The sequence below is a fragment of the Gekko japonicus genome, unplaced genomic scaffold, assembly GCF_001447785.1.
Source record: "Gekko japonicus isolate JY-2015 unplaced genomic scaffold, Gekko_japonicus_V1.1 scaffold1055, whole genome shotgun sequence".
Lineage (NCBI taxonomy): Eukaryota > Metazoa > Chordata > Lepidosauria > Squamata > Gekkonidae > Gekko > Gekko japonicus.
The window spans coordinates 218,031-243,546 of record NW_015169808.1 but is presented as its reverse complement, the minus strand read 5'-3'; the positions used below and the strand labels follow the sequence as shown (position 1 = coordinate 243,546).

General features: G+C 46.2%; 1 protein-coding gene across 1 annotated transcript in view; it reads right to left on the bottom strand.

The window, feature by feature from the left end:
* Nucleotides 1-25,516, bottom strand: part of GATA6 (GATA binding protein 6) — a 40,006-nt gene that overhangs the window by 13,823 nt on the left and 667 nt on the right. Inside the window, exons 2-6 of the mRNA XM_015417140.1 lie at nt 25,406-25,488; nt 13,806-13,972; nt 5,003-5,128; nt 2,039-2,126; nt 1,835-1,944 (exon numbers count right to left, since the gene is read on the bottom strand). Coding sequence (XP_015272626.1) covers nt 1,835-1,944; nt 2,039-2,126; nt 5,003-5,128; nt 13,806-13,972; nt 25,406-25,488 — 574 coding nt within the window. The remainder of the gene's footprint in view (nt 1-1,834; nt 1,945-2,038; nt 2,127-5,002; nt 5,129-13,805; nt 13,973-25,405; nt 25,489-25,516) is intronic.

Below are 25,516 nucleotides of genomic sequence, written 5' to 3'. Positions count from 1 at the left end.
ATTTCACATGACATTACTGGGCAGATTGGACAGGATTGGTCAGGTCCTGAGACTGATATCTTAGGGAGTCCTAAAATATCAGTCTCAGGGTCTGTCCAGTCCTGACTAAAACAAACTAGAATGTCAGAAAGCCTCAAGCCAAACTAACTTATACATTTGGTTTACTGAATTAGTGGGTGAACTCTTACTAGCGAGTCAACAAGAACATCTGGCTTTCACTCTGCATCTACCCCAAGGGTAGGCAAAACCTGGCATGGTGGCCACTTTGCTCCACTCCAAAAGTGTGGGGGGGAGATGAGCTGGGATGGGCTGGTCCTTGAGCAGTGACATTCCTGGCTGGTATTTTTCCTGCTTCTTTCCCCCAGTGAACACCAGCAGCCCCATGCACAGGAGGCTGCTTGCTGCATACTCAGTGCCACAACATCTAAGAGGAGCTGTAGCTGCCTCCCTTCCTCAGGTGGAGCCCCTTCTGTGGCCGGCAGGGACTAGGAATCTGTGGAACAGCAGCAGAGCTGAGCATTGGCTAGATCCAGCCTTAGGCCAGGAGGTCACCTGCTGTGCCTCACCTTCCTGAAGCTCTCAAAGCCTCACCACTGCTGCTGCTACTGCATTTGACCACCTGTCATAATTTCCTGTACCTTGCTGGAGAAAGAGCAGCCTCAATTCTCCTGTTGCCAACAGGTGAGTCTGTGTTTCCTTGACCTCTTCCCAAGTACTGTTTCCTGATGGAGTTCTCATGTGTAAAGATGAGGAAGACGGGGAAAACCGGAGAGGGGAGGGACTCAGCGCCAGGCTTAGGTCACAGCCAGGAAGTTGAAGGGATGCTGGAAGCCAGCAGAATCCCAAGGAGGGGTTCCTATCCTGTACAGCAGCAATTGTTTAGGATGGGGATTTGGAGTGTCCTAAGAATGACAGCCTCAGCTGCAGACTCTTCCACAGGTGCTCCCACGCCTCATTAGGACTCTGCTCACAAAGCATCTTTTGGGACCAGACCTTACCCAGGCATCATTTTATCCACTATAGTTTCATTCCCAAGTCTGTGCATCGAAAGCAAACCCACTAATGTGTCATACTGACATTTCTAAAGCCATCTTACTCCCATGAGAGCAAAAATCTCTATTCAACATACGCATTATGCACAGCCCAACACAACCCTTAGAATGGTACCACTCTGTTTAGGGTCACACTCTAATCATGCATGCATTAGCAATTTGTTGTTGTTGTTCAGTCGCACAGTTGAGTCCGACTCTTCACGATGCAATCAATCACCAAGCATTAGAGTGAATGTTAAAGGAAAACATTTTAAAAAATAAAATGCCTTCTTAACTCATTCATCTCTGCACCGCATATGTGATCAGCAGAGAATGAAAGATTTCCTAGACTATCTATAGCAAACAGCAAGAAGGGTCTCCATGGGGTAGCTGCCTGCCACCAGCTGCTGTAGGTGTGCATATGTTTATTGACCCCTCTGACTGCTAGAGAAAGAGGATTTTGCACCCTGCAATCCACAGAAACCTGTATGAGCGTGTCATCACCTCACACTGGATCTGGGCCAATGTCTACAGCTTAGTAAAGTAAAATACAAAACAATACAATATAAATGAAAGATAATTCATACATATATACATCTTACTAAAGATGTTTGTGAAGTACTTGAGTTTTAAATTGTGTTTGCATTTATAGGTAGTTTCCTCAGAAATTCCCATTCTAGTATCAGCTAACAAACTGAAAAGTTTATTTAGATTACTGTTCTGCTTGATAAGATAAAACTGGAGATAACATATGCCATGGCAATTCACTGGCTTACAAGTATAGATACCATTTTATCACTTACCCCTGAGGCTGTGGTTTGTGTACTAGGGGAAGCATTTTTGCTACAGTCATCTGAGTTCGTAGAAGACGTGGAAGTTGGAGTTATAGGAACTGCATTATTGCTATTATTACCTGTAATGGTAGCAAACCAAGTCAGAACTGTGTGTTCTCCATACGAACAAATCTGTCTCTTAGCAAAACTTATGATTATATTTACCATATTTACCAGAGCATGACTTTGTCTTAGTTATGTTCTTTGGTTTCCGTTTCCTGGTTTGAATTCCCTCTTTTTTCATAGCAAGGGGTCGAGGCACCTAAAAAAGAATGTCACACTTTTTTTAAAAAAAGGTTCCTCTAAGTAGTACTGTTCTTCACAGCCATTTGCTGTAAGCAAAATGTGCTGAACCTAACTACTTGAAAGTATTATGTTTAATTTGCTATACAATCACTATTTATACTAAATTACACTTTTCTTACTCTAGCCCCATAAACAGAGTTTGAGTATACAAAGGAGAGGCCATATGAATTTAGACACCAATGCCACAAACATTTACACTTTGTCCTACCATTAAGACCAACAAAGTTTTATTCAAGGTATGAGCTTTTGTGTGCACACACACTTTCTCAGATACATTGAAATGGAAGTTAGCAGTCCATACATATAGGCAGATGGTGAACAGCATATTAGCATATAACATAATTAAGATGTTTTAACAGATGCAAAGACCAAACAGGAATAATAAGCTAAGTTTATATGGTCACCTTTTGTTTGGATTTAATTACGGGGAGAAAACACAGTGGAGCAATATGCCAAAATAGGAGACTAAAGTGTAAATGTATCCTTCTTAATCATTGAATGCTAAGAGTAAATAACTGAGATCATGTTGTTACACTCCATCCATCTCCACTTAAAAATACATACTAAAATAAAGAGGACAGAAGAGTAGTAGTAGTAGTAGTAGTAGTAGTAGTAGTAGTAGTAGTATGGATTTATACCCCGCCCTTCACCACCCAAAGGTGTCTCAGAGCGGCTTACAAACTCCTTCCCCTTCCCCTCCCCACAACAGACACCCTGTGAGGTAGGTGGGGCTGAGAGAGTTCTGACAGAAACTGCTCTTTTTCAAGAACAATTCTTATTAGAGCTATGGCTTGCCCAAGGTCATCCAGCCAGGTGCAAGTGGAGGAGTGGGGAATCAAACCTGGTTCTCCCAGATTAGAGTCCGCACACTTAACCACTACACCAAACTGGCTCTCTGAGAAATCTGTAGGAGAACCCTTCAGCCTTCCAGGACATTCAATGGGTGACCTCAAAGTAGCTGTTTTATTGCAAAGGAGCTTCAGGAACAGACTGGAAAGGAAAATGGCTGAATTACAAGTTATTACAACACTCGGAACACACACACACACGGATTTAACAGGGATATTGGTTTCTTATCTTCCTACATATGCTAAACTCATTCAGTCCTTATATGTATTCTCACCAAGAAGGGCTGCACATCCTATTTATTTTAGTGTATATCTTCAGTGGAATAGTAGATTGGAATAGTGGTTGTACTGTAATGCAATGAATATTGGAATGTATTTCTCTGATCTGGTGACATAGGAGACATAACACTGCACAACCATTCACCCCACCTCAAGGAAAAGTATGCTGCTAGTTACCTCCATGCTTAAGAGGAAATGAATGAAGTGTAACAACAGGATTTCAGTTATGTACTATTAGCGTTCAACAATTAAGAGGGATACACTTACACATTAGTCTCCTATTTTGACATATTTATTTGCTCCACTGTGCCCCCCCTTAATTAAATCCAAACAAATGGTGACCCTATAAACTTTGTTATTCCTGTTTGGCCTTTGCATCTGTTAAAACATCTTCATTGTGTTTTATGCTAATTTGCTGTTCACCCTCTACCTATATGTATGGACTGTTAACTTCCATTTCAATGTATCTGAGGAAGTGTGCGTGCACACGAAAGCTCATACCTTGAACAAAACCTTGTTGGTCTTAAATGTGCCCACTGGACTACTGCTTCAGTACTGCTTCAGTACCTGTTCTACGGCTTCAGATCTACTGCTTCAGAACAACACAGCTGCCTACCCGGTTAGTCTTACCATGTACACCATGTACAACCCACACATGCAGAAGCTTTGTGCATGCATAGAAGCTTATGTGAGGCTCTGGAGTGGAGGGAGTATATTTATGATCAGGGCTTACTACTGTAATTATTGGGACATAACTAGATTCTTGTAGCACCATAAAGACTAACAGAACTTTAGTCCCGTACAAGCAGTCAAGAACCAAATCCATTTTGTTATAGCATCTGAAGAAAAGGGATCTAGTCCAAAAAAGATTATACTAAAATAACCTTTTTTTAAAAGTCTTGGAAAGTGCTTCAAGACTCCTGTTTGCTTTTACTGCAACAGTAAAAAGTCTTGGAAAGACTCCTGTTTGCTTTTACTGCAACAGACTGGCATAGCTACCCTCTCTGGGATCTAGGTTAAGGAGCTATAATATCAGACATGTTGAATCAGTGCACTTGGTGCACACAACCCACATAGAGCAAAGTTTGAGTCCAGTGGCACCTTTGAGACCAATGAAGTTTTATTCTGAATATAAGCTTTCGTGTGCATGCACAGTTCTTCAGATAGGGTCATGATTTAGCCTTGCTGGCAGGCTGACTCAGAGGTCTCTTCCATTCAGCATAAGTAATGAGTGCCATTCACTCTGAGAAGCTGATCACCCAAGAAGGTGGCAGGGGTTAGGGAAGTGGTTCTGCCTTCAGTCTCACTCACCTTTCTTTACTCACACTTCTCACCAACCTAATAAGTGCAGTAGTAGCAATTCAAACCACGGGGCTTCATGCTTCATTTTGTTTTCTTGGAGTGCTAAATACATATATGAGTGACTCTTTTGGACCTTGACAATGTGTGATGCCATAGATTTCTCCAGTGACATTCTCCCAGATCAGTTAACTGCTGGGCACAACTGCATGCATGCTTATGTGCATCAAAAGAATGCCCCTCCTTTCCCCCCTAGACTCTCCAGCAGAGTGTGTGATATGAATTGCCTGTGTAACTTAATGAATGCACATGCCATCTGAGGAATGGCTGTTGGATGGAGTGCCCGTGAAACATGCACCAAGCAAAGACTGAAATAGCTACGGATAATACTGAAGCAGCCACGTACCCCGTGAAGCTTCATGTAGAGGCCACAGGCATTGCAAACAGGCTCTCCTTCTGCGTTCCTGCGCCAGAGGGTGGTGGTCGTAGTGTGACAGTTGGCACAAGACAAGCCCAGTCGTCTTGAAGAAGGCTAGGAGCAAGGAAGGGAAAAGACCACACAACCAAATCAATACAAAAACCAAAGCATCTTAATAAATGCTGCAAGAATTTGTCTACTGGCCGATTGATCCAGAGGAGTTAGCCGTGTTAGTCTCTTGTTGCAAAATAGTAAAAAGCTCAGTAGGACCTTTAAGACTAACAAACTTTATTGTAGCGTAAGCTTTTGAGAAACACAGCTCTCATCGTCAGACGCATCTCTTCCATTCAGCATAAATAATGAATGCCATTTGCTCTTAGAAGCTGATCCCCAAGAGGGTGGCAGGGGTTAGGGAAGTGGTTCTGCCTTCAGTCTCACTCGCCTTTCCTCACTCATGTTTCTCATCAACCTAATAAGTGCAGAAGTAGCAACTCAAACTACGAAGAGAGCTTATGCTGCAATAAAGTTTGCTAGTCTTAAAGGTGCTACTGGGCTTTTTACTATTTTACTGGCCGGTTGGTACTTTAACTCCTGTTCTCTCCAAGTAAAAAAAAAAGACTAAGGATACTAACTGCTTTCTTTTAAAAGGATCTTTACTGTAGAACTGAAATGGTTTTAAAGTGTTATGAACACTTTTCCCAAAACCTGCAGTTACTCCAGTTATGTTCATAGATTTCAATGGGCTTAGAGTCTAGACTCTAGTAATTCTGCATAGGATTGCACACTTGGTTTGGGAATGTTGTGTAGTGCAATTTGCTGAGCATTTACTCAGAATTAAGTCCCATTTGCTTCGGTGGAATTTACTCCAAAATAAGCATGCATAGGACTGCAATTTTAATCACCTTCCACTAATTCTACAAGAGTTATGAAAAAAATTAACATTCCAAGCTGCTCTGGGGAACTGGGCTTTCCTCGTTGTGTAGTTGGGGGAGAGGGGACGTCCGTTAAGCTGGTGCTTAGCAGAAAGGCCCAAAGTATAAACAAGTCATTTATGACACTTTTCAGTGGAATTTGGAGCCCAGATGAAGCAACTTTACATCAGAAATAACTGTACAACAAAGAGCTTTACAACGGCAGACCATAGATCATAAGTGAAGCCAGTCCCATAAACATGTGAAATGAAGGTGAAGGGGTTGTAAAGTTTCCTGTAGCAAGTGATCTCTTTTACATTAATCACCCGCAAGGAATTCCAGCTACATCATAAATCTGTTCTTTTGCACAAGGATTGCACCATTAAAAAAGAATCAGTGACCAACTGCAGTTTTGCAAATGTAACCAATTTGCACAGAAAACTCTCTTCCACATAGCTGTACTTTCCATCCTAAACTGTAAATGATGACCCCCCCCCCGAAATTGAGAATTAACAAAGATTCCACCCTTCCTTTTGCAACAGTTGCTTTTGGCTTGCTAGACGCATTTATCAACATCTGGTTCCTCAAAAACAACTAGCACAGGAACTAAAAATGACCATCTTCAATCTTGTTTCAAAGCAAAGTTTTTGTATCAATCATCAATTAACTAAGAGCTCTGCTTTTACAACCAGAAATGGTAAATTATATTTGCAGTTAAGCATGTATACTTCCTTCTGCACTGAAGGTCATCAGTCACACCATCAAGACTGTAGAGATAATTTTACTGCTACTCCTGAGATTCTAAGGGTAATGATGTTAGACACTTGACTAGCACCTATGGCCGAAGAAATAGAACTTGTAAGCAGTGTTCACTCTAAGCTGTGCTCATGAGCGGCCGCTTATTAACACAGGAAGCCTCTCTCTGCAGCAGTCTGTAGCAGTGTTACCTCTAAGCTGAGTTAGTGTGAGCTAGCTCACAGTTTTTTAGCCTCCGGCTCACACATTTTTGTCTTAGCTCAGGGAGGAGGGCTCCAGAGCAAACTAATTTATGCAGTAGCCAAGTTGCTTGCTCACAATTTTAATGTCAGTAGCTCACAAAGTAGAGTTTTTGCTCACAAGACTCCAGAGCTTAGAGGGAACATTGGTCTGGAGCCACACAGGGTCGTACACTGCTCATTGCCGATTTTAAGATCACAGCAGTTATATTCTACTCGGGATATGAACTGCTCCACTCAGTGAGGGGGGGGGATTTCTGGGAATATTGCTTGTAATGAGTGCTAAATATTCAAATGGCTCTGTAGAAAACTGACCAGTGTTTAATTTAATTTTTTTCCTGCAGATTCATTCATTATTTGTTAATATTTGGAGCTGACAATACTATTGGCACATTAAAGTTCAGACTACATATATGTAAAATAAAATTGTAAATATTCAACACAAACAAATAATGTAAAACAAAAAATGCTTAAGAATGAGCACAAGCGACTGCTTGCTAGTTGTAAAATAGTTCACAACTAAATTTCCTTTGAATTTACTTGATGTTCACTAACTTTTGCTCATATTATGTTTGTCTGTATTTCTAAAGGAAGACCATTAAATTAAATTAAATTAAACAAATGCATTAGTGACTAGCTTTTTTTGTGTTTCCTTTCAAACAATTTTAACTGGTCCATGTAAAGCAGTAGATATCTACCTGATACTTTGGTTTTGGCCCTGAATTATATGCATTTCCAAATGCGTATAAAAAAGGGGTGGGGGAGCTCTTGTTCATGAAACCTCATGGATGAGTGAAAATGTGTTTGACCACAAGACTTGTTTTGACTACAACAGACTCAAACAGCTGAGAAACATTTTAAAAATTGCTCAGCAAGATTTCTGCTGATCATTTTTTTTATTGTTGCTTCTTACATTGAAGATATCATAAGAATGTGGCTACATCATACGTTATACCTCTTTGCTACACGTAGATTAAAAAAATGAGTTCTTAAATTTTGGATTTAATGTTGGAAAATGATCAGTTAAAAGTACAAATTATTTCTATAGCGGGAAAGCATGGAAATACATACCATTCACTACTATGAACACTATGCACATCATGCCCATGTTTGCTTTCTTTTATGACTTATGTATGAAATAATATATTCCATCTGCTTATTTAGAATATACAGAGGCATTGTTATGATACAGCATAAAATAATTTGCTTCTATAAGAAGTCAGATTTTCTTGCAATCTCTACTAGATAAGCAGAAAGGTGGGGGAGAGGGAGAGACCTGGGGGAGAGCAACTGACTAATATGGGCCCCTGCCACACGGGGGGGGGGAAGTACGGCCAAAGTGCAGCTTTTAAAAGCCGCACCAAAAGAAACACGAGGCGGCGGGATCACATAGATCCCCTGAGCCGCAGCGCAGTTCCTCCCCGGCATGATCAGATGGGGGGGGGGAAGCCACTGGAGGGAGAGCGAGGCAGCCGAACTGTGCATATGTGCGCTGCGCCGGCGATCCCACGGCCACACTTGCTGCGGTGCTTCAGGTAAGTCCTGCTCTTTTGCAGGTTCTTTTTTGGTGCGCTCTTTAGGACTGAAGGGACGGATCGGGAATGGGTGCGCACCGATTCCCAGATGTTGCGGTGAGATCACGCCCGTTTGCTGCGCCCCCGATCCGTCCCTCTCCCGGGCCAAAACCTTCCGTGTGACCGGGGCCTTTATTCCACAAATAGATGGGTTCTAGATTGAATCAAGCCTGAACTTTCCGTGGAAGCTAAAATGACTAAACTGAGGCTATTGTGTCTTGATCACAATTATGAGAAGGCAAGAGTCACTGGAAAAGACAACAATGCTAGGAAAAGCGGAAGGCAGCAGGAAAAGAGGAAGATCCATCATGAGGTGGATTGACTCAATTCAACCAAGGAAGCCCCGCCCCTCAGTTTGCAAGACCTGAGCAAGGTTGTTAATGAGAGGACATTTTGGAGGTCATTCATTTCATAGGGTCACCATAAATCAGAAACGACTTGACAGCACTCAGCACACACGATGAGATCACACCATATTAAATGAAATCCGGTAGATGGCCAATTGCAAAACCCTAACAGTGATTAACTTTGGGAAGCTCTTTGGATTAAGGGCGTGTCGTTGTCCCGATGAGGTCAGTGTGAATCTAAAAAATGCATTGACTACCTTGAGAGATTTGTTTGTGTGCTTGTCCTTGAACAGACTAGTGAAGACGACACAGCCAAGATAAATTAAAATGTATTTACTTCATACATAAAATGAGATTAAATGAAGAGTGAATGATTTTATAAAATAAGAATTAATTATATCGCAGCTGGAGATGGCAAGTTCAAAGAAGCCTGAAATACAGGGGTTTTTTGCCACATTTCTATCAGTTTGGCTGTAGACTGTATGTGCAGCCCTCTGATCCCCAAATCATTTATTGGGGTGGGGGGAAATCAGTTGATTGGTTGGTTACATTTATGTTGCTGTTTCTGTATTTCTGGGGTGTGTGTGTTGTGCTGCTGTGGTAAGGCTCTTTACAATTGGGTTTTTCTTAGCTGATTTAGGCTTACTGTGCATAAGGGTTGCCAGGTCCCTTCATCTTGCTAGTGTCCCTGATGTGCTGACATCACCCGTCATCATGTTAGTGAGGTTGGGGGTGACACTGGTTTTTGGACAAAAATCTATGGTAAAATCAAGGTCAAACCATCAAGTTTTGCCCGAAAACCAGAATGTCGCTATGCATTGGGGACGTAGCACAGGGACATTGCTATTTGTGGGTGGCTGGCAATGGGCAGAAGCCCCCAAAACCAGGGGATTCCCCACCCAGACCTGGGGAATGGCAACCCTAACTGTGCATGTTCCACCCTGACCTGGATAGCCCAGGCTAGCCGAATCTCATCAGATCTCAGAAACGAAGCAGGGTTTACCCTGGCTAGTATGTAGATGGGAGACCACGAAGGAATGCCAGGGTTGTGATGTGGAGGCAGGTGACAGCAAACCACCTTTGGACATCTTTTGCCTTGAAAACCCTGTAGGATCACCATAAGTCAGCTGTGACTTGATGGCAAAGAAAAAAGCACATCTCACTGGGAATGGTTTTCATTGGAAAGGTGAGCCATGGGTTTCATAAAGAGATAAATATGCAGAATATTATAAAGACATACAACAGCAAAGCAGAGTGCCAGCATACAGACACTAGGATCCTAAGAAAGGAGAAAGCCCTATAGAAGTACTGATCCATTACAGTCAGTGTGCTTTTATTGTAGAATAAAGTTGGTGCTTTAGAGTGATTCATTTTAGTCTTTGTCTTGGAACCCTTCAGGGGAAAATGGGGGGGGGGGACATTTTAAATAAATAAATCCCCCTTTCAAAAAAAAAAAAACAGGCATCAAAATGATTCCACGTCTTCCCTCTGTCTTTCCAGAGGGGGGATAAAACTCTGTCCATGTGTTTACCTTGCACACATCTCTCAGCCAGCAGAGTGGGAATATCTATGGAGACTGAAGAGCAGTGCATGAAGAGCATTTAGCTGTACACAAGGATGGGCCAGTTAATTTTACAACCCAGCACATAGAACTGCAAATCAGTCCTCTTGACAGCTGTATTGAGTGACAATGAGGCTGAAAAGTGAAAGAGGCCTTCTCTGAGCTCAAGTCCCCCAAATTTCACCTCTGGGACAGAAAAAGGTAAGCCTTTGGAGGAGTGAACAAACTTTTCAAAAATTATTTTTCCTCATTCTTTGTGTCTCCATCCATGCAAAGAATCAGTCAAGGGGAGGAGGTAAAAGACAAGAAAGTCCTTTCTGCCTTCTCGCAGGTCATCCTACCTCCTCGTTGCTGAATTTTTGCATAGGTCCACATTAATTTTATTTTATTTTTAAACTGCCGTTCTCTAACAGCATGTTGCTAATGATAAAAGACAGTAGTAGAATTTATCCTGGCCCTACTGAAAAGTAATATGGGACACACTTTCTTTAGGAAGTTCTCCTTTGGGAACACAAATGGTAATTGTGCAAGCGCATCACTGTGGTATACGTGGCTTTTTACAAATCATTGCTTAATCTTTTTCTTTGCTTTAGTCCCTGAACAAAGAATTGCAGTACTTGCAATTACTTGCTTCCTGGGTAGATGAATTTAAATTGTCCCAGAACAGAAATAGTCAGGAATGTCTGAGCTATTTTTCACGAATTGCTTCATTCTAGGGAACTGGTAGTTTCTAAACTTACTGCACACTGACATGCTTTGAATTCCTGAAAAATCCGGCCCTAAAATCTCAAGGCACATTTGAAAATAGTGAGATTCTCAACTGTATTTTCATTAAAAGGGGCATGTCTATAGTCCTTATGATCTTGGAAATAATGTTTGTCAACATAACCACAGTCATGTCCTTTCACTGGAAACCAACCACAATTGTCTGTACCAAACTACAGGCAGGCCTCTCCCTACCCTCAACGTTACATGAGAAACCAAAATGAGAGTCATTTACAACCACCAGTTTCAGTAGCATCTGTTTCCAAATTGTTTCAGTTGGGCAGCTTTGTTAGTCTGCAGAAGTAGAACAACATTCGAGTCCAGTAGCAACTCAAAAGCCAACAACATTTTCCAGGGCATATACTTTCATGAGTCGAAAGTCACTTCATTAGATACCAAAGATGCGGGTACAATTTGTTTCCAGATTGGTGTACTTTGGATCACAGACTCAACTGTCTTTTAGTTTCAAACCAATCCTAACCATACTAGCCTGGATCCAAAGTGACACAGTGGCTCAGGCAGCGGAAATGTACCCACTTGGGAAACTTTCCATGGAACATTAAAAACGCACTTCTATGCACTGTCTTTTTCCCTGAATGGCTGACTCCCCTTCTTTTGAAACACCCATCATTTTCCATAGTTTCCCCCCCATGTAGCGTTGGGAGCTGCTGTCTGAGAGGTCTAAAGCTTCCCATCTTGCAGAACCAGTTTCACAGCTCTTTGAATCCTGACTAATGAGTTTAAGATTTGTGGTGGTGTCACCTAATACAAAGAGTTCTTTTTTATTATTATAATAAACTTCACATTTACAAACTGATAACAAAACCAATATATACATTGCCATAGCCTGTTAAATATATTGCAAAAACGCATGTTCTACATTGATTAGTATATTTGTCCAATTCCAATGATTCATAAATGGTCCACCGAGTCCTTCATTACATCACTCACTCCCCCAAAAGTGTGCACCAGCCTTTCTGTTTTAATCATCACATTGGTCTGCTTGGTGCCAGTCTGAATATTTTGTTTTGTTGGCTATCCTCAAACATATAATTCATACTGTCATTTTTAAAGAGAGTTCAGGAAAGATAGGAATAAGGTCCAAAACCAGGCTTGTGGTTTGGGGTGTAACATGGAAAATGAGCAAATATTCATCAAGAGAAGCATTCAGAGATTAGATGATAAAATATCCTTGGCACTCTATATTCCTGAAGAAATTCTGGCATAAAATTTATCACCTTTTAAGTGCCAGGCAGAGATTTGTATTGCCTAGTGCTTTGTTAGTCTGTCCCTTCATCTGATTTTACTAGTAATTCTTTTACTGAGATATTTGTCCCTTTACTCACTTCATACAGTCTTGTCTGCATTTCCTGACTGTTTTTGTTCCATTTTAATCCTTCTGCCTGTATTTTATTCCATTTTGTAATCTTCTTATAGTTTTTAAAAATCTTTACAGTTATTATATTGCTTTTAGGGTGATATTTCATGCTTATTGTTGGCTTTCTGTGCTTAAGCTCTAGCAGCTTCTTTGTGGCTGTTACTTATCTGAATTTTCAGTTACTTGTTTGTTATATTTTATGGATTAATTCTTTTAAACAGATGTTGTAAACTGCCTCAAGCACTATATTGTGCAGAATATAAGTAGATAAATAAGCACTTTTAAATTTATTGAATAATTGTTTTATTTAACAAATAATGAGATGTTTTGTGACTTGTATCTATAGGGCAAGAGCCACTGTACAGTAAAAACAAGTCCAAAACTTTAAGAGTATTCCCAGAGACTACTTAATTCCTTTCCCAAATCAACTGGCTACTCTCCACGTTTTGTAAGATGTCTTAATTATCCATGACTCAATGCTAGTGCCTCTTTCTAGGAGTTAACTGTCAGACTTTTCATAGCAATCAGTAGAATTAAAGTGATGCACTTATTTCCTTTGAAAAACGTTCTCCTTCCTGGCAATCATACATACTGAAAAGTATGACCTAGCTAAAGGTAAGAGCCTTCATTTTTCATTTATTCGAATGCGGACGGGAGGACATGAAACCAATGAGACTCCTATGCAGCCATTAAATGCACACTTACTTGAAAGTAAGCCCAATGGACTGATCCACCTAAAATAAAGTTATTCAGATGCACTTCCAGTCTGTGTGTGTTTGGCTGAGGTGGTGGACACCATAAGACCGGCCCAGCCCCTACCCACCCATTCTATTTACCATGCTATCCACAGGCACTTTTATGTATGAATTGGTGGGAATTTGTCCACTTGCAAAAACCAGGACATCTGAAAGTAATTAAACTGGATTATTGCCATCTCCCGATCTGTGCATAGAGCCAAATTTTAATTTTTATTGTATTATGTTTTAATCTTTTGTTATATTTATATGTTGTGAACTGCCCTGAGCCCCCTTGCGGGGGAAGGCGGGATATAAATCAAATCAAATCAATAAAATTTATCCAGATTCATTCCCCCTTATTTCAATGGAACACGGTGAACCACTGACTGACCCTCCATGGGATCTTAAAAGCGTGTATTAGACAACACAGTTTTAAAACATAGTTGCAAAAGATGGATGGGTTCTTGGATAAAGATGGCAGGGCAGAGGTAAGACCCACATATTCCCTCCCCCAGCCACTCACCACTCTCTTCTGGGGCTTGATGAGGGGTCTGCTGAGGCCATTCATCTTGGTATACAGTCCACAGGCATTGCATAAATAGTTTCCAGTGCCATCCCGTCTCCACAAGGGGGTCTGGATGGAGCCGCAATTGACACATTCCCGGCTCTCGGACAGATCGTCCAGGAGGTCTGCAATGGAGGAGGGCAGAAGGCTCGGGTTAGCGTGGAAGTCAAGTGGGGAACAACTCCTTTTGAGGTCTCTTGAGTTGTCTTTCTGCCCCCTCCCCTGGTTCTTTCCCTTCCCCAAAGAAAATTGGCCAGCCCCAGTCTCATGATCAGCCTCACACAGAAGGCCCTCTACTCTAACACAGCTAGCATGTAAATCCCATTGATCATCACCGCAGCTTAAACATCTGCTTGGAAACCAAGACAACTGTTTTCAAGGAGGATTTATTCCCAGTCAAGACAGTGCAGCCCCAGCCTATCTACCTGGAATCGGAAGTAAGAGACACCGAGTTCAATAGGACCTGCTCCCAGGTAAATCTGCATAGGATTGCAGGCTAAGATCCACCCTGTGCCCAGTTAGAGATGCTGGAGGCTTTGCCTTATTTAATTGGAAGTAAGCCCCACTGAACACAATGAAATTTGTTGCCGGGTAGGATCCAGTTCTCTGCACAGTCCTCATAACTCAGTAGGCTATCTTTCTCAGTAAATGTGGCTAGTTGGATTATTAGCTCCTAAAACCACTGAATCGGTTTCAGTTCAAGAGGTCCCCAACCGGTTTCCTGGAATATGATTGACTTCTGTTCCCCATTCCGGGCAATCTACTTAAACCTCAAATTGTTTCACAATCTTAATATTATCTTCCTCTATTGTGGTTCAAAAATGACACCCTATTTCTCTACTTAAATGTAAGAACCAACAATCTGATGTTAAATCTGTTCAGGCAAGACCTAGCTTAAACCCACACATTTTATCATCATCATCATCATCATCATCATCATCATCTCAACTGAACTTCATTTGTTTGTCAAAATTCCAAGTTCATGCTTTCAGGGACAAGATGCTGAGCACGTGAAGATAGTCCATCCTTTTGGGGGGGGGGGGGCCGAGGTCAGACCGACTTGACAATTTGACAGAAGGGGAACTTCTTCCTAAGCAGTCCTAAGCAAAAAGAGGCACCCCCTCCTCTCTCTCTCTCCCCCAGGCTCCCTCTCAACCTTTTCTATCTTGTCCCACCATAGTTTTCAATTTACTCTGTATCAGCTGTAAGGGAGGAGAGGACTGGGAGTTTTTCTGCCTCTTTCCATGACTTTTGCTGAACTACTGAAAGAGACGCTTTTCATTAACGCTTGTTGCCGCTGTATAAACCCGGTTTCTGCCCGATGAAGAAAAGCTACTAAAAAGCCCCTCCACTCCTTTGCTTTCGAAAAGCGCGATTCTTCCCGCTCCCCTCTTCCTTCTCCCCGCCGCACCCCCATCCGAAGATCGTTCATTTAGATGCGCCGCTCAGACAAAATATAAGCTGTGGGCCCCACTGATCTCCAAGGGGCTTTCTTTCGAATAAGGGCGGGCATATTAAGCCAGGCAACCGCTGGGATGCAATTCGGCGCGAGGTTTTTAAAAACAACTTCTGCCGCGGTCTTTATGGCGGGAAGTAAGGGACGTGCGCCTCGGTTCGAAATCCAGCTAACAATACGCAGCAAGCAGATAGTTAAGACAGCGACGCTACGACTGATTAATGGAACAGCTGGCTGCCGGCGGAGATTGCGCCGGTTTATGGAAGGCAAAACGTTTCTCCGGGCTTTGGAGACTCCAGTCCCTCAAGCTGCAGCGCTCAGATTTTTCTCGGCAGATGACTGTAATGAGATCAGTTCCGACGCCCTGCACGTTTGCGCCCGAAGGAGTCCCAATGTGCACATGACAATCGGGAATTGTCCCACTGAACGCGCGGAGTCTATATTCGAGTAAGGACGCCTGAGAGGTGGGTGTCTGTTTCGGGGTTATCCTGAATCCCACGGGAACGTAGGGTTGCAAATTTGGGGCCAACTCTGCATTCCTCCTGCTGGATTGATCTCAGTGGGACATTTCCGGACCGGTGTACTTAAGCACGGGCGGCTGCAACCGATGGGTCTGATTTCCCCAAAGAAGGCCTTTTGAACTGGAGGTGCAAAAGGTTGCAGCCGTGAGCCAAAGTCAATCGGACTGTTTAATAAGGTACCCAAACGCGCAGAGAAGTTCTCCAGCTTGGCCCCTTCCAGCAAGACCAAACAAGACTCCACGCTCTCTAAGGGGGAAGGTTGGCTCAAGGCTTGGAACCCCATGGAAGTCGCTGGGACTTCCTCGTGAGCAAGAACAGCACTATGAGTCAACTGGAGCCGGCCTTGCAGCGTTATTGCCAAATAATTCAACGGTCTGATAGCAAAGTCCAATGAATGACAGACGTGTCCACTTGGAGTCACAGCCGCGCTTTACGACCGAGCTCCGCTCACTCCAAGTCCACCCAGGCGGACAGAAGCGACCAGAGAGAGCCCCCCGAAGCAGAAGCTTGAGAAGGGTGTGACTCCCCGTAGAAGGGCGATGGCGCTGCGTAGGATCGCTCTCCCCACCACACTGGCCACCATTTCCTTTCACTTTCACCCAAGAGGTCACCGCAAAGGACCCGTCGAGTCTCTGAGCATCGATTCCCGCGTCAAAATCCACCTCCCGTCGAGTTTCGTGGTTCTGTAGGTCCCCGCCGGCCTGGGAAGTGGGGGGAACTGCTGGGGGGGGGGAGGCGAGGCTGCGCTCCGGCGCTTGCCTGCTGGGGAGTCCCTCCCTCCCACGGACCCCCCCTGGCGGGGCAACCTGCGTGGGCCGAGCGGGAAGCGCAGCAGGGCGGGCCCCTCCTCGGAACTGTCAAGCGCAAACGCCGGGGCGCCCCGCCTCCCAGTCCCACCAGAGCCCCTTGCCAGGAGCGGAAGGCGCCAGCCCCTGCCTTCGAGCCGTCTGGGGCCGGGGCCAGCGGGGCCCAGGGACGCGGCAGGCCGACGGCGCGGCTCGCTCCCCCGCTGCTACGCGGAGCCAAACGCCCAGCCGCCGGCCTGGGGACAACAGGCTGCCTCCAGTCCTCTCCCCGCCGCCTCCCTTGCGAGACCCCCGCCCTGCTGCGCTACAGGAGAAGGGCTCGTGGGGGCAGGGAACTGTGGCTGCTCCCGGGCCGGGCTCTGCCACTGCCCCCTATACAGGGGGGGGTGTGGCTCTGCCTGGCTGACGTCGCCAGGGCTCCTCCCCCAGGTAGACCACCGCCACGGGAAAAATCTCGTCAGGCCTGGACAGTGCCGGATTTACACATAAGCTAAATAAGCTACAGCTTAGGACCTCGCAATCTGCTGGGGCCTCGAATAAAAACACAATATAAAAAATGATTTCAAATATTAAAAAGGCGTATATATTTTAAATTTTTCTGAGACCAGCTGATGTGATTTAAAACAGTAGGGGGCCTCTGGGTTTTGTATAGCTTAGGGCCTCAGCAAGTCTAAATCCGGCCCTGGGCCTGGAGCTTCTGGTGGCCGAATCATGTGGATCCTCCCAGCCAGGTCGCCCGCTGGCGAGCTTCCCGTTTCAGTGCGACAACCTTCTCCGTTCAAAGCGAGGCTCCCTCCCAGGGAGGTGTCGAGGAGGGCCCTCTCCCCCAGCCTAACGAGCCGGCCTTCGACTTCTCTTCCTTCGGGCGAAGGCGCCTTGGGTTGGAGCTAAAGGGAAACTAGAGGCCAGGGGTAGGAGCCCTTCCATTAGGAGCAGCAAACAAAGGTGTTCTTTGGAATACGTTACAGGGGAAAGGCAGGACTCTTTCTCCTGTATTTTATTTTAGAGAACAAAAAAGCAGTTTATCCATTAAATTTGGAGGACTAAATCCTCGTGTTTATGTGTGGCGGGATCCCCCCCTTAAAAAAATTAATATGCATGCATGTCTTCTTAAAAGGTAAAGGAGACTTCTGGTTTTCAGGAGACAGTTATCTGTTGGCTACAAATTAGTGCCAAGACCATTAATTCATAATGATCCATTTTGTGAACTGACTGCATTTATGGTTTTATGCACTGGATACCAACGTCCCTAAAACAGACCAATAATTAAAATTCAACATTGTGCTTTGCTGCAAAGTGCTGCTTTGCTTAATAGGCTGCATAAAACTCGTTAAAGTGCCATCCCAATCCAAAGACGCGTATAGGGCAGCAAGTGTCATTGATGCCAATAGCACAGAAATGCAGGCAAAAACAACTGTACCTGAAAGTCAGGAATAGCAAACTATTTCAATCTGCTTTTTTTTCAGACTGCTGCCCTGGCAAAATTGTTCCAGTTTCTTTTCTACCCAATTATCAGTTTTCTTGCAGGAAAATATATACCCAATTAGGACATTAACAAGGAGAACAATTTAGAAAACCGTGTATTTTGTTGTGAAGCTATCCTTCTATACAAATTAGTATTTTCACCAGAAAAAAAAGAGTGGAACAAATGTAAGAAGCCTGACAGAAACCGACACGCATCTGCAAGGTCCCCTGGATCCAGCCAGTGCGGCAAAGCAGCTTTCTGGGCACGTCATCCAAGAGCATCCCAGTGTGCGCGTTGGGGTGAACGGGGCGGATACGTCTTTTAATGAAGCTCTGCTTCCCCGTCTGGAGCCCACCAGTTGTGACCGGCAACATCAGAAGTGGACCAGGCTGAGTTCCACTTTATTCCCCCCCCACCAGCCCCAAGTACAGATGTTTATTAATGACAGGTTCCAAAGGGGCAGCCGTGTTAATTGGTTAGCAGAACAACAACTTTTACAAATAACCTAAATGAATAAAAATAAATATTTTAAATACTAACTATGAGACTCCTTTGGGTAGTGAAGGGCGGGGTATAAATCCAATCTCTTCTTCTTAAAGAGATTCTTCCTAAATACAGTGATAATTAGCATGCCCAGGACCTCAGGGTCTCATATAAAACGATTTTGTTGTTGTTGTTCAGTCGCACAGTCGAGTCCGACTCTTCGGGACCCCATGGACCACATCATACCAGGCCCTCCTGTCTACTAAAACTGTTTTAGTAAGTTTCAATTCCACAAAATGGCTGGGATCCTTTCCCCCCAGTCCCTGAACAGTTGTTCTGACTGCCACCTGGGGATGCTTTCGCGGCCTTCTAGAGGCTACCTCTGAAGCGGTCCCCCCTTTCGCAAGTGGAGGGGAACACCGGGGGCCATTCGGTTCCCCCCTCCCTACTCTCAAGCAGGCTAGTCAGACCTGGCCAGACGGCGGAGGCAGGCGATGGCCAGCCACCACTGACCGCCGAACCCCCCTTGCCTTGAAAGCCCTGCGGGGCCGCCCTGAGTCCGCTGTGACTCGACCGCGATAAACAACAACTCCGAGCGGCTTACGCACGGCACTCTGTCCAAGAGCCCACAAGACCTTCACCGCCAATCTATTAGGTGGCCCCCGTCACTATCCTGTGCCGCGGACGGGATGGGAACTCCGGCTGAGAGACGGCCGCGGTTTATCTCAGCCCCCCCCCCTTCGTTGCTCAGTTGCAACTGGGAGTTGCAGGAACCGCCTGCAGATGCCCGCGCTCTTCTGCCAGCTACAGAACCCGCTTCACTCTGCGGGCAGAACTGATCGGCAACAGCCGAAGGTTCCTTCCGAGTCTCCACGGCAGGAATGGCTGGAGTCAGAGCACTGCACGGACTTTTGTGTACATGTCCTCGTTCTCGTAACAAGAAGCCACCGGGTCAGTTTCGTGCCGTCCAGACTGGCGATAGCCGGGGGCCTGCTGCGCCTCGCGCCCAGAGCCTAAACTGCTGAACTCTCGCAGTCGGGGTTAAACTAGAGGGACTTCCTCCCAAGGTCGATGCTGAGGAGGACTGGAGGGACCAGCGTTGCGGGATCGCAGTACCGGGGGAAAGGGCCGCTTTTCAGATCGCCCACCATGTGCGGCCTGGAGCGGAACCGCCGGAATAAATCACATCATCATAAATCTCACCGATCCCGATCCCCTAAATCAGAAGGGCAGAAGGAGGGAAGGGCCGGGGGGGGGGGCGGGCATTTGTCCTGGCGCCCAGGAGGCAACAGCGGTCTCCTCTGGTCGCGGCACCCCGAAATCTCCCTGGCGTGCCAGAGGAAAGCAGAAGCAAACGGGAAGAGCCGCCGGGCGTGTTCCCACGGTTGGGGGGGGGGGGGTTCAGGGACGCCCTTTTGTGATCCGCTGAGAGGGGCTGAAAGGCCCTCGGTTGCTAACAAAACGCCCTTACATGAATCATGACAGGTTGTTATATTAATTCGGCCGGGGAGATTTGCCCGAATTGCAGAAAGAAGAAGAAGAAGAAGTATTTCTCCCACCCAGATTTAGTGGGCTGCTCTGGAAATTCACCTTGAAAACACGTCGTTGTAAAAAGGCGCCTGAGAAGCGGGGCTGTTTGCTCTGGAAAGGGTGATCAATCGGCTCCCAGGAATGCGGTTCATTCATTAACCTGAACCACCCTTCAACCTACTCGACGGGAAAGCCCGCTGGATTTCGCTAGGCTTACTTGCGAGTAAACGGGCACAGGCTTGCAGCCTTCGGGAGCGGCCGATGAGGTGCCTAATAGTTGAAGAAGACACCAGCCTGTCCTGTGCTCGTTTCTTCTCTCCCCCCCCTTTATTTTGTGCTTTTGGGGGGGGGGATCAGGAAGACCATAAGGCCCCGCCCAGTGACACTCGAGCGTTTACACGGAGTAAAAAGCTTTTAGGCTTCGAACCTTGAAACCGATTCCGGTCACACACACACACACCCCAACCGCCTTGCTGAAGGCGCGGGCAGCCCCGCGGATGGCCTGAAAGCCGCTGGGGGGGGGGGGCCCTGGGGGGAATCAGTCAGGGACTTCTCGCTGCTGCAACTGAGCACGGCCAAACTGCAGCCCTTCTGCAGAGGAGACCAGCCTGCTGGGGGACGCGGGGTGTGTGTGTCTTTCTGCCCTGCTCCTTTGAGACTGTTCCCCAGCACCCGCCGCCACCACCACCAGCCGCTCGTCAGACCCCAAAGGCTGCCCTCCCTCGCAAATAGGCCCTTGAAGACGCTGCGAATCCCGTCCTCGCCAGGGTCTGCTGGCACCTTCCGCTGGCACGGAAGGGACGGTCCCTCCCAAACGCACCAACCTATCAAGCCCCCCCTCCCTCCCCGGCCTGCTCAGGGATTATTGGGGAGAGGCGAGCCCGCCTTATCTCGCCGGCTGTGGTCGGGCGACCCCTGTGCCAGGCGCCCAAGGCCCCGATCCCGTTCTGTGGTGTTCATTTTGCCCCAGTTGCTTGTTTTGTTTATTTCCATTTTACAGTTTCGATTTATGTACCGCCCTTCTCTGAATTCTGAATACGAACGACGGAACAGGAGCCACTAAACAAAACGCCACAATCCATGGTCTGAAACGGCACTCAAACCAAGTCTTCGTTGTATCCAAGAGAGGAGCTTTCAATATTCCTGGAAGGGAACCCCCTTCCCCCCTCCCCCTTCCCAGGAGGCGGCCTCCTCTGTTCCCTTGGAAGGGTGTCTTTCCAGTTGCCCCTGGCCCGATCTCGGCACCCCCTCTTCCCAGCAGAGTCGCCCTAGCCCAGGCCAATGACGACATCACAGGTGATCGCTGTACCTGAGGCAGCCGCCTTGAGCACAAAAGCTCATACCTTGAACAGAACTTTGTCACTGCTTCAGACCAACACGGCTACCCGACTGAATCTATATAATATATGAGTATATTATTATTTGTAAATGTTTTCTTCTTGCTTTTGGGACGACTAGCCTCCAATTAATTTTGTCACTGGTTACAGCAGGCGCAATACAACATTTTGAACACCTATACACATTTCCTGTGCCTTTTACAGTGTTAACTTCTGCCTGCTGAAAGGGTTTCCCATCCATCTCTTTACAAATAAAAGGAAAGGAAAAGAGACAAAACAGGACGACATGGAGGAGAGAAGAAGGGTGTTCGTAGTTGGGAGTCCCCATCGGGGAGAAAGGTGGAGTAAAAAACAATTTAATAAATACACAAAATCAAGCTGTCTCTAAGAAGGCGGTTTATAGGTCTGTCAGAAAGGGCCATGAAGGATTTTCCATATAGCCCCAAAGCATCACTTGAAAGAAATTGTAACTGACAAGGTTTACAAGCATATTTTACAATCCCTTTTTGGTGACTAACTGTACAATTCTAAACAGAGTTAAGCCCTTCTAAACCCATAGACCTTCATGGGTTTACAAGGTTGTAATTCTGTTTAAAAAGGTAAAGGTTCCCTTGCTCGAAAAAAGTAAAGGTTGCCTTGCTCGAAAAAAGTAAAGGTTCCCTTGCTCGAAAAAAGTAAAGGTTCCCTTGCTCGAAAGCCAGTCGAGTCCGACTCTAGGGTTGCGGTGCTCATCTCTGTTTCAGAGCAGAAGAGCCAGCGCCGGCCGAAGACGTTTCCGTGGTCATGTGGCTGGCATGACTAAACACCAAGGCGCACCGAACGCTGTTACCTTCCCACCGAAGTGGTACCTATTTATCTACTTGCAATTTCTTGCTTTCGAACTGCTAGGTTGGCAGGAGTGTACTTCTGTTTAGGATCATACTAATATACATTCCTTTTAAAATGGGTTTTGGTGCCCAATTTTAATTAGCCATTCAAATTATTCTTCTAGTTTTGCTTTTCATTAAAGTTCTAATAGCCTCCGTGGGGGTACTAGCATTGCCTAGGGATTTTCTCCCAGAAACGAATCTCCTCCAGTGCCCTAAATTTGTTGTTGTTCAGTCGCACAGTCGAGTCCGACTCTTCGCGCCCTAAATTAGCTACCAGCAAATCCTATTGACGTACTTAAACTAACTCTCCAGTCAAGATCAGGGTGTTGAGCCAATTTCCTTTCAGGAGAAAGCCCCAGACATTCCCTGGACGAGGAAGGGAGGTGGGTCTCCTTGATCTGGTAGAGAGGAAGGTTTTGTGGCCCTGCCTTCATGTTGGGTTGCGGCTGCGCAGGGCTGAATAAGCCTCTCAGATTTGATTTTAAAGGGGGGGGGGGAGGTTCTGCAATGAAGTTCAACCATCTACCTAAAAAGGACATTGGTGGATAGTAGCAGCAGCAGCAGCAATACAGACTTCTGTGAAACCTTTCTCCCATGTATTTAAGACAAATTCATTTTAAAAATTAGCATCTTATTTGATTGTTTTCAACTGCCCTTGGGGGGGGGGATCCCAATTTTCTCCACCAGGAAAGGAATTTAGACATTTTCTGGGCAAGCATCTGCACATCTACTCAGAAGTAAGAACTACTATAGTCAATGGAACTGATTCCCAAGTAAATGTTTTTAGGACTCTAGCCTTAATTATTATTTTTTATTTTCTGGCATCTTTCTTGATAAATCTTGATATTATTATTATTGTTGTCGTTATTAATATTATTATTAATATTCCTATGTTTCTGGATGTCTGATTTTTAGATGTAAATACCAAATTTGGAAAATAGACTCTTAGATTTACACCTCAAGGGTCATTCCCATTTAGTCCTGTAGCCCAGTTTTGTCTGAAGCATCCTAACCCCAAGAATCCAAAGATATGTAGCCTTGGATACCTGTCCATCGTTTAAGGACACAGAAGTTCCACGATCTGTCCCCACGGTCTTCTAAGAAGCCAGCTAGCTAGTATAAACGATCTGTCCCCACGGTCTTCTAAGAAAAAGCCAGCTTGTATAAACCATATTTCCGAGGGCTCCGCTGAACTCCCCCTGAAAGCCCAGGACCGCCTCTTCTGTCTGAAACCTGGTCCTGTATCAATGCCAGGGGGCAGAATGCTGGGAAGGATCTCTCCACCACTGAGCCGGCCTGAGAGTGACCCCACATTTCCAGAGGCACCCGGAGATTCCAGCTCTCCCTCCGACGGCCGGGTGAAAACTTCCACACCTTTTCAGTACAGGATGGTGTCACAAAGCATACCCGACTACTATCCGCCCCTCTCCCTTTCTCACCCCGGACGGAACCCTGCTACAAGTCGCCCACAGACACCGAGGGAGACTGCCCTCTAAATGCAGGAGAGTCGGGGGGGGGGGGGGGAGAGAGAGAGAGAAAAGACGGCGGCAACAGGCCTGGAGGAAAATGTTCTGAACTCGAAACAGAAACTTAATGTGTGTAAATGGACAGCGGAAACTTTTCTTGACAGAAGGGTAAATAACCTCCCATTAAAGCCTCTGTTGAAGGGAAAGGACACCCGCCCCCCCCGCCAGGTGGCGAACCTACATTTAACCCTTTCCCTCCCCGCCATATCTGCACACTCCAAATGGCCACTCCCAAGGATCTCAAGGAACATCACTCTAGGACCACAAATCCTCTAAAGGCCAAAATAGGAGTCCAGCTCTTTCTTCGCCTTTGTCCTTTCATGCTTCCGAAGTGCCACTCTTGATGTTGTCAACAGACCTGAATTAATAAATCTGAAATTGTCATCTCTGGTACTCCATTCCTACCAGCAGTCATTCAAATCTGGCCAGATCCAGCAAGATTTCACCACTTTTGAGTCCCGGTGGTTTCACTGAGAAATGCTTCGGGCTGCGATCCTAAACTCCCTTACTAGAAAGCAAGTCCCACTGAAAGTGATTGGACTCCTCGCTTGTTTAGGAGTGCTCTGCCGATCTCTTCCATGAAAACCTTCCCAGCAGACATTAGTCGCATGGATCCCACTGAACAATAATTTTAGGATGGCTGCACAAATCATGCTTAACACCAGTGTGGTGAGCGCAGTTTCCCAGGGAAGTAGAAGGGCCTGTTTGCTCCGACCCGGGTAGCCCAGGCTGGCTGCTCTTGTCACCCCTGGGGAACGCAGCAGAGTCTGCCTCGGTGAGTATTTGAGTGGGAGACCACCAAGAAATACCAGGGTCCCCAGGCAGAGGCAGGCAATGGCAAACCACCTCTCCGGACCTCTGTAGCCTTGAAAAACCTACCGGCGGCCACAGGTCGGCTGCGACTTGGCCAAAAAAAAAGGGGGGGAAAAAGGCTTCGTAGGAAAAGGCTTGACAGCGGCCCAGCTAAGAGCGTCCCATAACTCAGAAAAGGACTGGGAAGGAGAGCGAAATCAGGGGGAAGGTGGGCAATATCCCGCCCAGTATAGGGCGGTGGGGAAAATCAGAGGGGGGCCCCCATCCAACCTGGCAATCAGTCCGTTATGACCAATTAGTCCTGGCAATTAGTCCCTCAGTAACACCTTTCCGTGTACAAAGCACAATTCTCAGCCGCCCACTAGTTGTCACAGTCCCGCAGGGTACCCGAGAGACTGACCGGGCGGAATCCTGGGCGAAGCCCCTTTTATGGCCCCAAACAAACCCACCGCAAGGGACCGCCGCGACCTGACATTCTTGGCTGGCGACTCCGAGCCGCCGATAGCCGGACTTCCCGGCCTCCTCGAGAGCCTCCCTCGCCCACCGACTGCTAGGAGGACCTTCTCCCGCGGGACCGGCGGTCCCTTCTGAGACGCCTGTTCAGGCAGCCCGCAATGAACCCGCGTGAGAGGCTCGGCGGCGTTGCCTTCCCGGCGGATCCCTCCTAATCCTGACGCCGAAGAAGGGCCTCCCGCCGCCCCACAGTCCCTCCCCTGTCCTGGGGTGGGATCCCGCCGGCCGGGGTCGCTTACCTGCGCTGGAGGGGCGCACGGCGAGGGGCGGCCGGCTGGGCAGGCAGTGGAGCACCGAGTTGTCGAAGGGGCCGGCTGGCCAGCTGGGGGGCCCGAGCTGGGCGCCCACGT